Below are 12,091 nucleotides of genomic sequence, written 5' to 3'. Positions count from 1 at the left end.
TTGGAAATACAACATTCAGCACAATATAAAATCAAATCCGATGAAGGCTGTAGCACAATTTGAAGCTTCAAGAGAGAAAGTATTTTCCTATTTAGTGTCATGGTGAGAGGAAATGAACTTATTTGCTGAGTCTTCTATGGTGTTGAAGAGGAAAATTCCAAACTATTCCAGCTGACATGACTTTAACCGAGTACTAAATCTTAATGTTGTACCCAGTTCACTTTCAAGTTCTTAGAGCAGAAAGCTGCTTTCAAATCCTTTTTGCAGTCTCTTTTAGTTCAAGACATCCAGAATCCCTTTTATTAATGGCAAGTTAAAATACTTTTAACTGATGCTTTCTTACTTATATTTTCACCTACACCTTTTACTAAAACCCATATAATTATATAATAGCCTCAGAACTGCCACCCTAAAATTCCATTAAATACTTTTTTTCCTCTTTCCATTATTTTCCCAGGATATTCGTGTGTGTGTATAATGCAAGATCAATTTTAGCTTAGAGAACCTATTGTGTTCTCCTCCCAACAATACTTAATTACTCCTTTCTAGATATATTTACACAGAAACATATTCTGTATACACATGGAGGAATTTGCAGATGGAATTACTCCTACTATATGTTACCCATATAGCCCATCTTCTGTTTTCAGTTATCTTAAGATGTAAGCTTTCTGGAACCAGGATTATCTTCTTCATGATGCAATGCTAATCTTATAGTAACTACGGCAAATGAAGAAAACAGAATTCAGCCAAGCCTAGAAAGGCTGAAACTACAAGATGCTAAACACTTTCCTTGCTTATCTTGCAGCAATATATATAGACACACATATATTTGAGCATGTATGTATGTATGTATGTAAACTCATCATGGAAATACATGGATAAATGATCATTTCCCCAATGGTAGCTGCTTAATCCATCTGAAATGACCAATGTGCAGAAATATTCATAGTTTTTTCTCTACTGAACTGTTGTGAATTCTCAATCTCCCTTGTATACTACAAGAAGTTTTTTGATTCCCACCCTAGCTGCAACAGGCCTTGCTTCAAATTGGTCAAACACTTGAAAAAGCATTTCTAGATTTCATAGAATCATAGAATAATTTAGGTTGGAAAGGACCTTAAACATAATCTAGTTCCAAGCCCCTGCCATAGGCAGGGATACCTTCCACTACATCAGGTTGCTCAAAGCCCCATCCAACCTGGCCTTGAACACTTCCAGGGAGGGGGCATCCACAACTTCTCTGGGCAACCTGTTCCAGTGTCTCACCACCCTCACAGGAAAGAATTTCTTCCTAATATCTAATCTAAATCTACCCTTTTCAGTTTAAAACCATTATACCTTGTCCTACCACTACAATCCCTGATAAAGAATCCCTTCTCATCTTTCCTCTAGGCTCCCTTTAAGCACTAGAAGGCTGCTATAAGGTCTCCCCGGAGCCTTCTCTTCTCTAGGCTAAACAACCTCAAGTCTCTCAGCCTGTCCTCACAGGGGAGGTGCTCCAGCCCCCAGATCATCTTCATGGCCCTCCTCTGGACCTACTCAGGCAGGTCTGTCTTTCTTACGCTGGGGGCCTAAGAACAGAGCTGAACACAGTACTCCAGGTGGGGTCTCACCATAGCAGAGTGGGACAATCACCTCCCTCAACCAGTTAGCCCTTCTTTTGGTGCAGTCCAGGATATGGCTGGCTTTCTGGGCTGCAAGTACACACTGCTGGCTTGCAATCAGTTTTTCATCCACCAATACCACCAAGTCCTTCTCCACATGGCTGCTCTCAATCCACTCATCATCCAGCCTGTATCCATGTTTGGGATTGCCCTGACCCTGGTGCCAGACCTTGCACTTGGCCTTGTTGAACTTCATGAGGTTCACGTGGGCCCACCTCTCTAGCCTGTCCAGGTCCCTCTGGATGGCATCCCTTCCCTCTAGAGTATCAACCACAGCACTCAGCTTGGTGTCATCCGCAAACTTGCTGAGGGTGCACTCAATCCCACTGTCCACGCCCCCAACAAAGATTTAAACCACCTTAGTACAAAGAAGAACTCACTGGATGTTTCCCTAACTGACAACATGGTTCTACCACAAGCAGCAGCAGTGGGAGACACTGAGTAATGGAATTTTAGAGACATCACTTAAACTACCTACTATACTGAAAATACACCTCCCCCCCCCCCCCCCCCCCCCTAAAAAAAATAATCACATCTCCAATTCAGGAAGACTTCATCAGAAGCTGTTCAACAAAAGAAAAATCCTCAAGCTTCCCTATTAGCACAAATGATGCCAAACTCAGACTTTAGTACAGCTTACCATTACTCTTTTCACTGTCAGCTGGTTTCATCTGGATAGGATGGTGCATCTGAAATGTAAAAAGATTATTTAATCCTAGATGCATTCACTTTATACTATACGAAATACATCCCATAAGGATTGTGCAAGAAACAAGTGGTAGCCTAAATTGCCTCTACAGAAGTGCATATGTAACAATACATAAATTTCTAGAAGAAAGAAAAGCTTTCCTAATGATATGCCATCATTCTTCCTCAGAGAGTATTACAGGAGCCATGCCCACCCACTTCACTACCATATTATTCTCCCAAATGCTCCAAATTCCCTTAAGGTCTGTTAGCAATGTCATGAGATTTGTATGATCTTTTGAACAGTTCTTTTAAAACATGATTTGAGGGCAAGATAACATATGTTTGTACATCAGTGGTGCCAGAGCTCAGAAAAGCAAGATAGAGTTGTGAAGAAAGCATGGCTCTTCTCTTACCCCTGGGAGGATCTTCATGTTGTGAAGAGCATTCTGTGCTTCTAGTGCAGCTTTACGGGTATAAAATGTAACAAAACAGCACCCTGCAATTGAAACAAAATGCTAGCGAAGAAAGATCACTATGAATCTTGACGTGCTGTATGGAAATTGCAAGTCCCACTTTTATCTTTCCAATGCAAAATGTATGACAAGTAGAAGAGGTTAGACATTGAAATAGGTAGGTACTACTGATTGTGACTGTTTAAAAAAGATTTCTAAGTGTAATAAAATAGGATATATTCAGAACTGACCCAACATCACCAATACACTATTAAAACAACCATTTAGATACATCTGCCAAATCATTGTTGTCTACTTCCATTATCAAACAACAATTATTTGCTACTACCAAAAACTTATCTAGTTTCACAGGAAATAAGATATTGCATATAACTGAACTGCAAATCCAGGTACAGCATTTAGGATTTGATGTACACAAATAACTAAGACCTCAATTTTATATTTTATCTGAAACTGTGACACTTCCAGCAACATTTTGGTCATACCATAGCATCACAATGATGCTCCGGAGCAACACAATATTAATTTGATGTTCTGCTTTGCAATTATAATCTGTACTCTTCAAGCGTCCCCATTACTTCTGAACTCTAAAGAAAAAATTCTGATTTTCCTCAGCTCGGCTAATGATTGGATCATAGTCCGAGTATAATTAGACACATACACTTAAAGACTATAAAGCCTGGGCTTGCATGCACACCTGGTCACGCAGAGCTCCAACACACAGGGGCGTTTGAAATAAGCAAACAGCTAAGACTGTAACTATGTGAAAGCAGCTGAGACCCCAAGTCTCACATGAGAAGTACAGAAGTTCTCACCTTTGCTTTGAGGAGGGTTTTGGCTCCTGTCCCTCAAGACATTGATTTCATAGACAGCACCATACTGTTCAAAAAGTTCTCTTAGATCCTTCTCACACCAGCTCCGTGGGACCTGACCCACAAACATTTTGATAGCATCTAGATCAGGTTGGTCTGGGTGATCCAGTGTGCCATTCATTTTCTTTGAGCTATGAAAAACAAGAAGAAATTTCTGGTTTACATCTTTCCATAGATTCTAGATGCTATTGCAGCTAGAAGCAGCATGCTTACAGTGACATAAAAAAAAGTTATATTTCTATACGTATATAAATGTGTATGATTAAAATATACATATAAAGAGAGACTCTTGCACATTCCCAGTCCTGAATACCAGAGAATATTCAGAAACATCATTCACACTCATTGGCAAGCTGTGTACTTGGAAACCAAACACTCTCTACACAGCTGTTTAAAACTTCTCTAACGTTTGTTCCTATAATGTAGTCAACATCTGGGATTCAGGACATAAATCTGTTAAGGTAACTGAAAAATATCACTAGTTCAAGCAGGTAAAATTTTTACAGAAAAAGAAACCAGAACAGGAAGGAAGCTAAATTCAATCTACCCACAGACTACTGAAGTTATCAGTAACCAGTGAAAATGAGAAGATAACTTTTTTTGTTGTTGTTTTTAAATGTGACTATCTGGAACTGTTTCCCAGGGAGAAGATCCATCTTAAAACAGAGAAACAGGTACAACTGAACAGATGAGAAGTTTCATTAAAGGTTTTCAAGGCAATAGCTCTTTGTGAAACTAGGGAGCTTTCAACAATATTTGGCAAAAAAACAGGCTTAGGTTGTCCAATCCCAACCTGTTCATGTACAATCTAGTTAGTCACAGACTGAATCAACTTGAGTAATGGTAGGGTGTTAACATAGAAAAAAAGTCACTTCAGACTACAACATCACAGAATTTTTGAGTATGGGAATCTTCAATAGGTTTCAAGGCATTACATCTAGCCATACGAAGAGTTTAGAGCCTATTAATGAAACTGTGTTATACTCCATCCAGCTAGTTGACAGTCATACACTGCTTTCTGTATTGACTCCTCATTGTTTGCCAAGTGCAACGTGAGGTCTTGTTATCAGTAGTCACAGCCTGGTATACCACAGGACCTATCTCTGTGGAAGACTGACTGTAACGACATCCTGTTGCAGCTATAGTGATTAGTAGGTTGAAATTGCTGACCAATGTCTGCATAATCTAGAAAGGACATGGGGAGTGGAATAGTAACTATACAATGATTCCCCCCGCCCCCAAACTCTTTGTTGAAGAATACAGGTGGCCTTCTTCCAGAGTAGTCTGCTCTCCATCTCTGCGTTTTTCTTTTAAAGTTAGTTTTTGAATGACTCATTAACTGCACATTACAGTAAACAGTGGTCCTCTCACTGTCTATTTGCAATCATATTTTGCCCTGAATTAAAAAAAAAAAAATAAAATTGCCAAACCAGGTAATGTTTAGTTAATTTTTCCCCTCAATATGCTGCTGTTCAGAGCCTAATGGAAAACTGATGCTGGGAAAGCTCTTGATTTTATAACTGTATGAACAGACCTCAGAAACAACAAAGCTTCATACTAGAAGGGAAGGGAATCATCATAAATCTTTTTACTCTTCTCTACCTTTCCACTCAGAAAGGGTCAGCACCTCTCCAAATATCCAAGGCAAACAATATCTTTTCCAAAGTGGTAAACTACCTCTTTTCATTCAATGTCTTTTCCTTCCAGTTGAGAACAACTGGAAATCATTAACCCTCTTCCAGTTTTCAGCCCTGCCTTCTATGCCATGGGTAGCAAGAGCATAGCATGGCTCCTGTTAACTGGGCAAGTCTTAACATGACCTCAACAGTATTCACAGAATCTTTCATTCCTAATTAAAAATTTCATTCCTAACTAAACGTCTGGAGTCATTAATAGGGAAGAACAGAAACTGTTCTCCCAACAATTGATTTAAATAACTGATTTTATAATACCAGCACCTGTAGCATACTATAAACAGTACTGCCAAATAGCTTTATTCCTCCTTAGCCCTCATCCCCAAAATTATCAGATAATTTTTTCCCCCTATCCAGAATCCAACATCAATTGTCATTGCCCACTAGGATTTCTTCAAGAAAAACTGCAGGCTCTCCTATCTCTCCCTGCCCGCTCCCCCCACCAAGGGAGTTCAGACAGCAGAGGCTTCAGAGACAGCAATTCCAACTATCACTTTGATTACAAACTTAGACATGAAGACAAAATACTTACACAGGGCTAGCATTCAAGGAGCAATGGTCCACCATCATCTCTGGGAGGAAATCCAACTTGAACGCAGCCATCACCTCAGTCTGTGACAAACCACTAACACTAAATCAGTGTATTGCCTAACCCCCAAACACCACCACTTCCAAAAGTCCTGCAGGTCTTAACACTCAGCCACACAAAAAACACTCAAACCACAGAAACAGAAGTTCAGGGAGACCAGCAATAGACACCACAGAAACAGGCTGGACTGGGAAAGGGACATGGAATCCCAGATTAAAAAGGGGATGTGACCATGTGAAGGGAGGCTCAGCTTAATACACAATGAAAATGCTGATGTACTGGGCTTGTTTTGTGCAATTTTCCCTGGCGAAGCAGTACTGAGTGCACTGTCAGATAAACAGAGTGTCAGATCCATGAAGATAGCAATGGGTAACAGAGCAGAAAGAATACAAACTCCAGTCTTTCCACCCCCAACTAACTCCTTGCCTCCCAAAATGGTAGTCCAAGGCCTTGAGGTTCAGACAGACACTTCCCATATCACACTATTAAGGTGTAAAGTCAAGAGGTTCCTTCACCATAAACATTTTCAATGGCTGATCTCACTCTTTTCAACCTGTGCACCATTTTTGACACTCTCTTAACTTCTAGGGAGAAAAATGCCAACTAAAATATTTCTCTGAACCTGGCAAAAAATCAAAGCTAAGAAGATCTGATTACTCAAAAATTCCTTAAGTACCACAGAACATCAAAACCTACTCCTTTTATAGGAGCAAAACATACATTGTTCTGGAAACAGTACTTTGCCCATCATGCATCTATAAATCCAGAGATATACAGAGCCTATACGTGATAAAGAAAGGGAAAAACAGAGTGATTTGTTGAAAACTGTTTTATAATCTTTGAAAACACCGATCAGAACACCCTAGCTGCTTCATCATTAAAACAGGAATAACATGTTGATCAAGGAACTGTGAGGTGTATTTATACACACAATACAGACCTCTTGTTAAATCTCCAATACCCAAACTAACGGGGAGATAATCTGGATAATACTGGATGCATTGGGAGATGCAGAAGTATTTGATTGCAGAGAGTGAGTGCTGCAGAGGCAGCTGGTGTGCCCAAGCACTCAAGGAGGGATGATTAATTCAAGTCCAACATGAATCCAGGTAAGTCCAGGTTATATCTTATAAGGATATAACCACAAAATAAACTCTTAGAGCATCAAGGAATGCATGCTGGGGCAGCTGCAATCACTTCTTTCTTGTCTGTCAACGACTGCAACATGTACTTGCAGTTATTTAGACTGGCCAGTATATACAGGTTTCTTTATGCTTGCACAGTTACAGCACGTCAATTATTTTTTCATAAATAACCATTTCCAACCTCTGAAAAAAGAAGATTTCTGATCTTCTGCCTACAGCGAGGTTAATTATGAGGTTATTAAAAGGTGTTAGGCTTCATAATACAAAGAGATATGTATGTTACTGCAAAATAAGAGAGGACATGAATTTAGCACACATCAGATACTCAACAGTAACTACTTCATACATGCTCTTACTACGTGGTAAACACAAGAAAGCTTATTCTTTAATGTGTAAGCTACCTGCTAAGCACCACTGTTAAGAGCATGCAAATAGGCAGTAGGGAGCACAGGTCAATTTATTAGCTTTCAGTAAACTGTTCATATCTACCTTCAGACACATCTTACAGGCTTCCCACTTGAAAAATGCCATGTTGTGTAAAACACATCATATTCAAATGTTAAATTGAGTCTGGAGCTCACTTTATGGATTTATCTAAAAAGAGCCCACAGAGAGAAACACTTCAGATTTATACGATTAGAACAGCAGAAGATACGGTGGGGTTCTTGCCACTGTTCACATAAATCTGTAGACCAACACTGTGAATTCTGGTCTCACCTATGAAGACCAGAATTAATTCCTTCTGGTCTTCCAGTCATCTTTAGCTTTTTTAAGCAGCCAGTAAAATACCCCAGCAGCCATGCTCACTGTAGGTTTGATGAAATATGGTGCTGGCAACAGATATTCTAGAAAAGGTTTTAAAGAGGTTACCAAGATTGACTACTTTACTGAAGAAAATCACTAAGTCATTATGATATGATCCTACGCCCACTCCTTCCCTCATCTCTCTGCTCCCCAAAATGGAATTCATATCTGCTTATTCCACTAAGACAAAACTGCAACAAGTTACAGGCATTGTCATACTGTTATATTCCATGTCAAATTCAGTCTACTGGCTTTGATAATTAAAAAATTAGTTTTGAGCAACTATCCTGCTACATACTAATTTTTAATTCTTGTTATACTTACTCTCATATACTTACGTGCTCACTTCATTTAATGAACAGTGCCAAAAATATTTCACATGCTGTTATGTACAATTTGGGGGAAAGGAAGAATCAATACTAGAATGGTGAGTAAATATCTGAAGGTATGTTAGCCAAGACTCAGTGCCCTCAGGGTACCATACTTCTGCAGTAATGATGGCAATTTCAGTGACAAAACGCTAGTGTACAAACAGGTTTGTTTTAACATTATTTAGTTAAAGGCATCAAGCTAGTGAAATTAAGACTTAGACTTCACTTGTGAAAATATCAGAAAGAGTGGAAAAAGATGGTATTTCGCTACTGCACAGAAATAAGAAGAATCAAGTGAGGAAGCAGTGTTTCTTTAGAATTATAAAAACCACAAAAGTCATCCTAGCCATTACTCACAAAGAAAGGAAGAAAAATAAGAGAGATAAACACTTATTTTTTGCTCAGATGTCAAATTCCTGCTGGCTTCCAGATCCATTCTTTGACTGTTTCTATTCAAAGGATAATAGAAACCATGTCTGAAATTCCAAGCTCTGTGGGCTGTGGCTACACATTTAAATGTGCTAATCTGACAATACGAACATTAAACACTTCTACACTACAGATTAAATCTCACTTTTTACAATTCTGAAGCCCCAGATTATCCTGCAGAATATATCACTATATATGCTCCTCAGAGATTGCAGAGTATAAATGCTAAAAGTTTTGCTTTTAATTTTACAGAATTACATCACATCCTGGAGCACAAAACCTAAAAAACCCCACAAACCAAAAAACCTGTGTCATATTTTCTTTCCTATAAAAAAGCCTTGTTCATTTCAATGAGCAATTAACTCTGAAAGCTAAAGATAATACCATCTTTTGTTTTATACAGTCTGAACCTCAGACAACATATACAAATCTGAAGCTGAGGAACTACTGGGATGGTGAGAGCGAACTATGGGGAAGGATGCAGGCTATAGGGAAATCAGATACTGTGAAGCTTTGAAGGAGACAGGTCCTAGAATAAACTTCCCCTCGTATTATCTATGCATATCCAGATCTCTACAGTGTTGCTGAATTGCAGTTTTGTATTTAAACAGATAACCCCTAGGTTACATGCATCAAAATACAGTAACTACTTGTCAATATTTTGTTGTTTCATTGTTGATCATGTAAGCATGTGGGCAGAACATTTTCTGCCTATATTGAAATCCAAACTGTCTCCCCATGCCTCTTTGGGTACAAAAAGCCCCCTACCTAGTTGCCAAAAACTGCAGTTTCTTCCTCTGCCAATCTCTATGACAGTTATGCATCATGAGTACACAAATCTGTCACATTCAAAATGTTGACTTTACCATCAAAATACATGAAGTTTTGGGCTGTCTACAATTCAGATTAAATTAACTGAAAAACATTTTTATTTATATGAAATTTTCTCCACATTCCCAGGTGGAGAAAAAGGATAGGAGGGGATGACAACTGCTTTTATCTCAGAAATAGCAAAGTTTCACGGTGCTCTGTCTTACGCATTTATCTGAGAGCATTTAACTCCTCCATACTCTCCAGACCTAGATGGATTTTCACAAATCACGTAAATAAATTTCATTCTAAAAATAGCTTATAATAAGCTTTTTTTCCCTTCCTCTTCCTCAACATATTTCTGGGAAAAAAAATATTTGAGGTAAATCAATACATTCTGGACCTACTTCTCTGGCTTGTGAATGAAGTCCTGTTTACCTCTAGCTTCTACTCCAATTCATTCTGTGAAAGCTCAAAAAAAATGGATTCTGAACTTTTGCCTGACTGAAGAATCCCCAGGACTCCCAGCCCTCTGCCAGCAGATGAAGCAGCAAGTCACCTATCCCTCTGGCTTACAGGATGATGTTTTCTCTGGCTAAGACTCTTAGAAAGGGAAAAATAAAATGGCAGCTAAACTTACCCTTTTATTTGATAGTAAAGACAAACGATTCAAACAAAATTACACAAAACCTATTTTCTAAAATGAGGGAATTTGGTTATTTTTCTGGAAAAGGAGATAAAACTTTGCACTGAAGTGAACAAATTTGTTATTCTAATGAATTCTAAACAGTGGAGCTTATAAAAAGATAGACAAGAAACACATACAGGTACATTTTCTTTTAAATTGTCTATGGGCTTCCTCAAGTACATATGCTTCTTTTGAAAGCTCTACTTCTATTCTTCCTGCCTTCTTACTGCTATGCAACATTCACTTGAAACAGAATCTACTGCCACACAATTCACAAAGCGGTTGTAGTTTCCTATGTTCATATGAGTAAAACAGCAGACTGGCAAAGGCAAATTTGAAACTGAAAGAGGGAACACTTCTTACTAAATTCACAGGTAAAGTAAATATTTAGTGGCGGTGACTTTTGTAATCCTGTCAAAGCTTGACAGGGTTTGAGCACAACTGGATTCTTGTAGGGATATATTTTTCCACTTCTATTCACTGCACATATATATAAATCCCACTGGTTTTGTTTTGGTTTTTTTGTTGTTGTTGTTGTTTTGGTTGTGGGTTTTGGTTTTTTTTTTTAGACAGATAACCCATGGGCTATATGCATCAAAATACCGCACATAAGAACCACCATCTTGTAGCTAACATTAGGACGGAACAACTAAGTATCATCATCTTTAAACACAGACTAATCAATAACTATTAAGATTTTAGACCTATTTGGCTAATGCATATAGTACCAGGCATTATCAGAAGGAAACCACAAACTAGACTGCGTCCAGTGTGGCAATTCTCAAGTTCCTCAGTCACAACTTTTTACCTTTCTAAATCAACACATCCAGTGCAAAATCTTCATGTGAAAATAGATATGGAAGACATTGTTTGGATTAAAACCACAAAAGTTACTTCTCTACAGCAACTGAGATGGTAATTATGAGGTGGCAAAACAGTCCTATATAAAGTCCTATACCTGTGTAAGTCTGTTGTATGAAGGGATTCTGAACTAAGCTGGTCAGAAAAGACCTATCGCTTGAACGTGCTGTTTCAGAGAGGCATGAAGGGATTGCAAGCTGTGGTAGAAAAGAAGGCTCTGTTCCCAGCTCTGCACATTCCCTTAGCTCCTCAATTTCCAGATGTCACGGAGGTAAACCAGGAGGCAGTGATGCTTTCCCAGGACACAGAGAACTGATAATACTGTTTGCTATACAATAAACCTATATGCTAGAGAGGTAACCCTTAACAAAAGTATGCCAATACATACCAAAAGCAGAACTAAAAAAGGCTGTTCCTACAGATGTGTCTTACCTCCTTACAATAAATCCAATGAGTCTCAAGATCTTTCAGTGACTGCTACCTGTTTAGCTGTGCAGACCACACCCAATAGCCAGACTAGTTCAGAGCTACTTGCACACTGATGGGCAAAGGGCAAGAGTTGAATGTTCTATTTTCACCTCCCCCTCACTTAATGCTAAATTATTAGGAACTTAATGCCTTGAGACATTTACTGCTCTGACAAACTTATATGAATATGAACAGTGGATTCAAAAGTTTTCAGGAAGGAATGACAGTATAAGGCTTGTGCATTGTTTCCTTTAAAAACAGGCCAATAAAAATCCAGCTGAGCTCTCTGCAGCAGATATCTATTATTTCTATTAATCAAAATACTTCTAGATTAGAGCACAGACTGCACGGAGACATTCAGCTCCTCCTGTTTGTTCCCCATGCTGCATGCATTAGTGCAAAGGCACTTCCAAGGGCACCAGCAAAGTAGTCTAGAACACCAGGTCTTTAGACAGGCTGGTGACTTTAAGCCATCATTTTGCTGGAAGTACAAACAGTAAAGTCCAGGAATCAACTAATGCTCCGACAGA

The 12,091-nt window shown here is 38.7% G+C and overlaps 1 protein-coding gene across 19 annotated transcripts in view; it reads right to left on the bottom strand.

The window, feature by feature from the left end:
• CELF1 (CUGBP Elav-like family member 1) overlaps positions 1-12,091 on the bottom strand; it is a 69,293-nt gene that overhangs the window by 32,194 nt on the left and 25,008 nt on the right. For 14 of the 19 annotated variants that reach the window (XR_012042915.1, XR_012042914.1, XR_012042916.1 and 11 more), the window contains exons 3-6: positions 5,929-6,008; positions 3,646-3,833; positions 2,771-2,853; positions 2,308-2,356 (exon numbers count right to left, since the gene is read on the bottom strand). Coding sequence is in view for 16 of the 19 variants with exons in the window: in XM_072863777.1 (XP_072719878.1) it covers positions 2,308-2,356; positions 2,771-2,853; positions 3,646-3,833; positions 5,929-5,999 (391 nt within the window). In the remaining 3 variants the exon portion in view is untranslated. The remainder of the gene's footprint in view (positions 1-2,307; positions 2,357-2,770; positions 2,854-3,645; positions 3,834-5,928; positions 6,009-12,091) is intronic. The other 5 variants (XM_072863787.1, XM_072863786.1, XM_072863785.1 and 2 more) reach the window with 1 other exon arrangement.

This window comes from Ciconia boyciana, chromosome 6, assembly GCF_034638445.1.
Source record: "Ciconia boyciana chromosome 6, ASM3463844v1, whole genome shotgun sequence".
Taxonomy (NCBI): domain Eukaryota; kingdom Metazoa; phylum Chordata; class Aves; order Ciconiiformes; family Ciconiidae; genus Ciconia; species Ciconia boyciana.
This window is presented reverse-complemented; position numbering and strand designations above follow the sequence as displayed.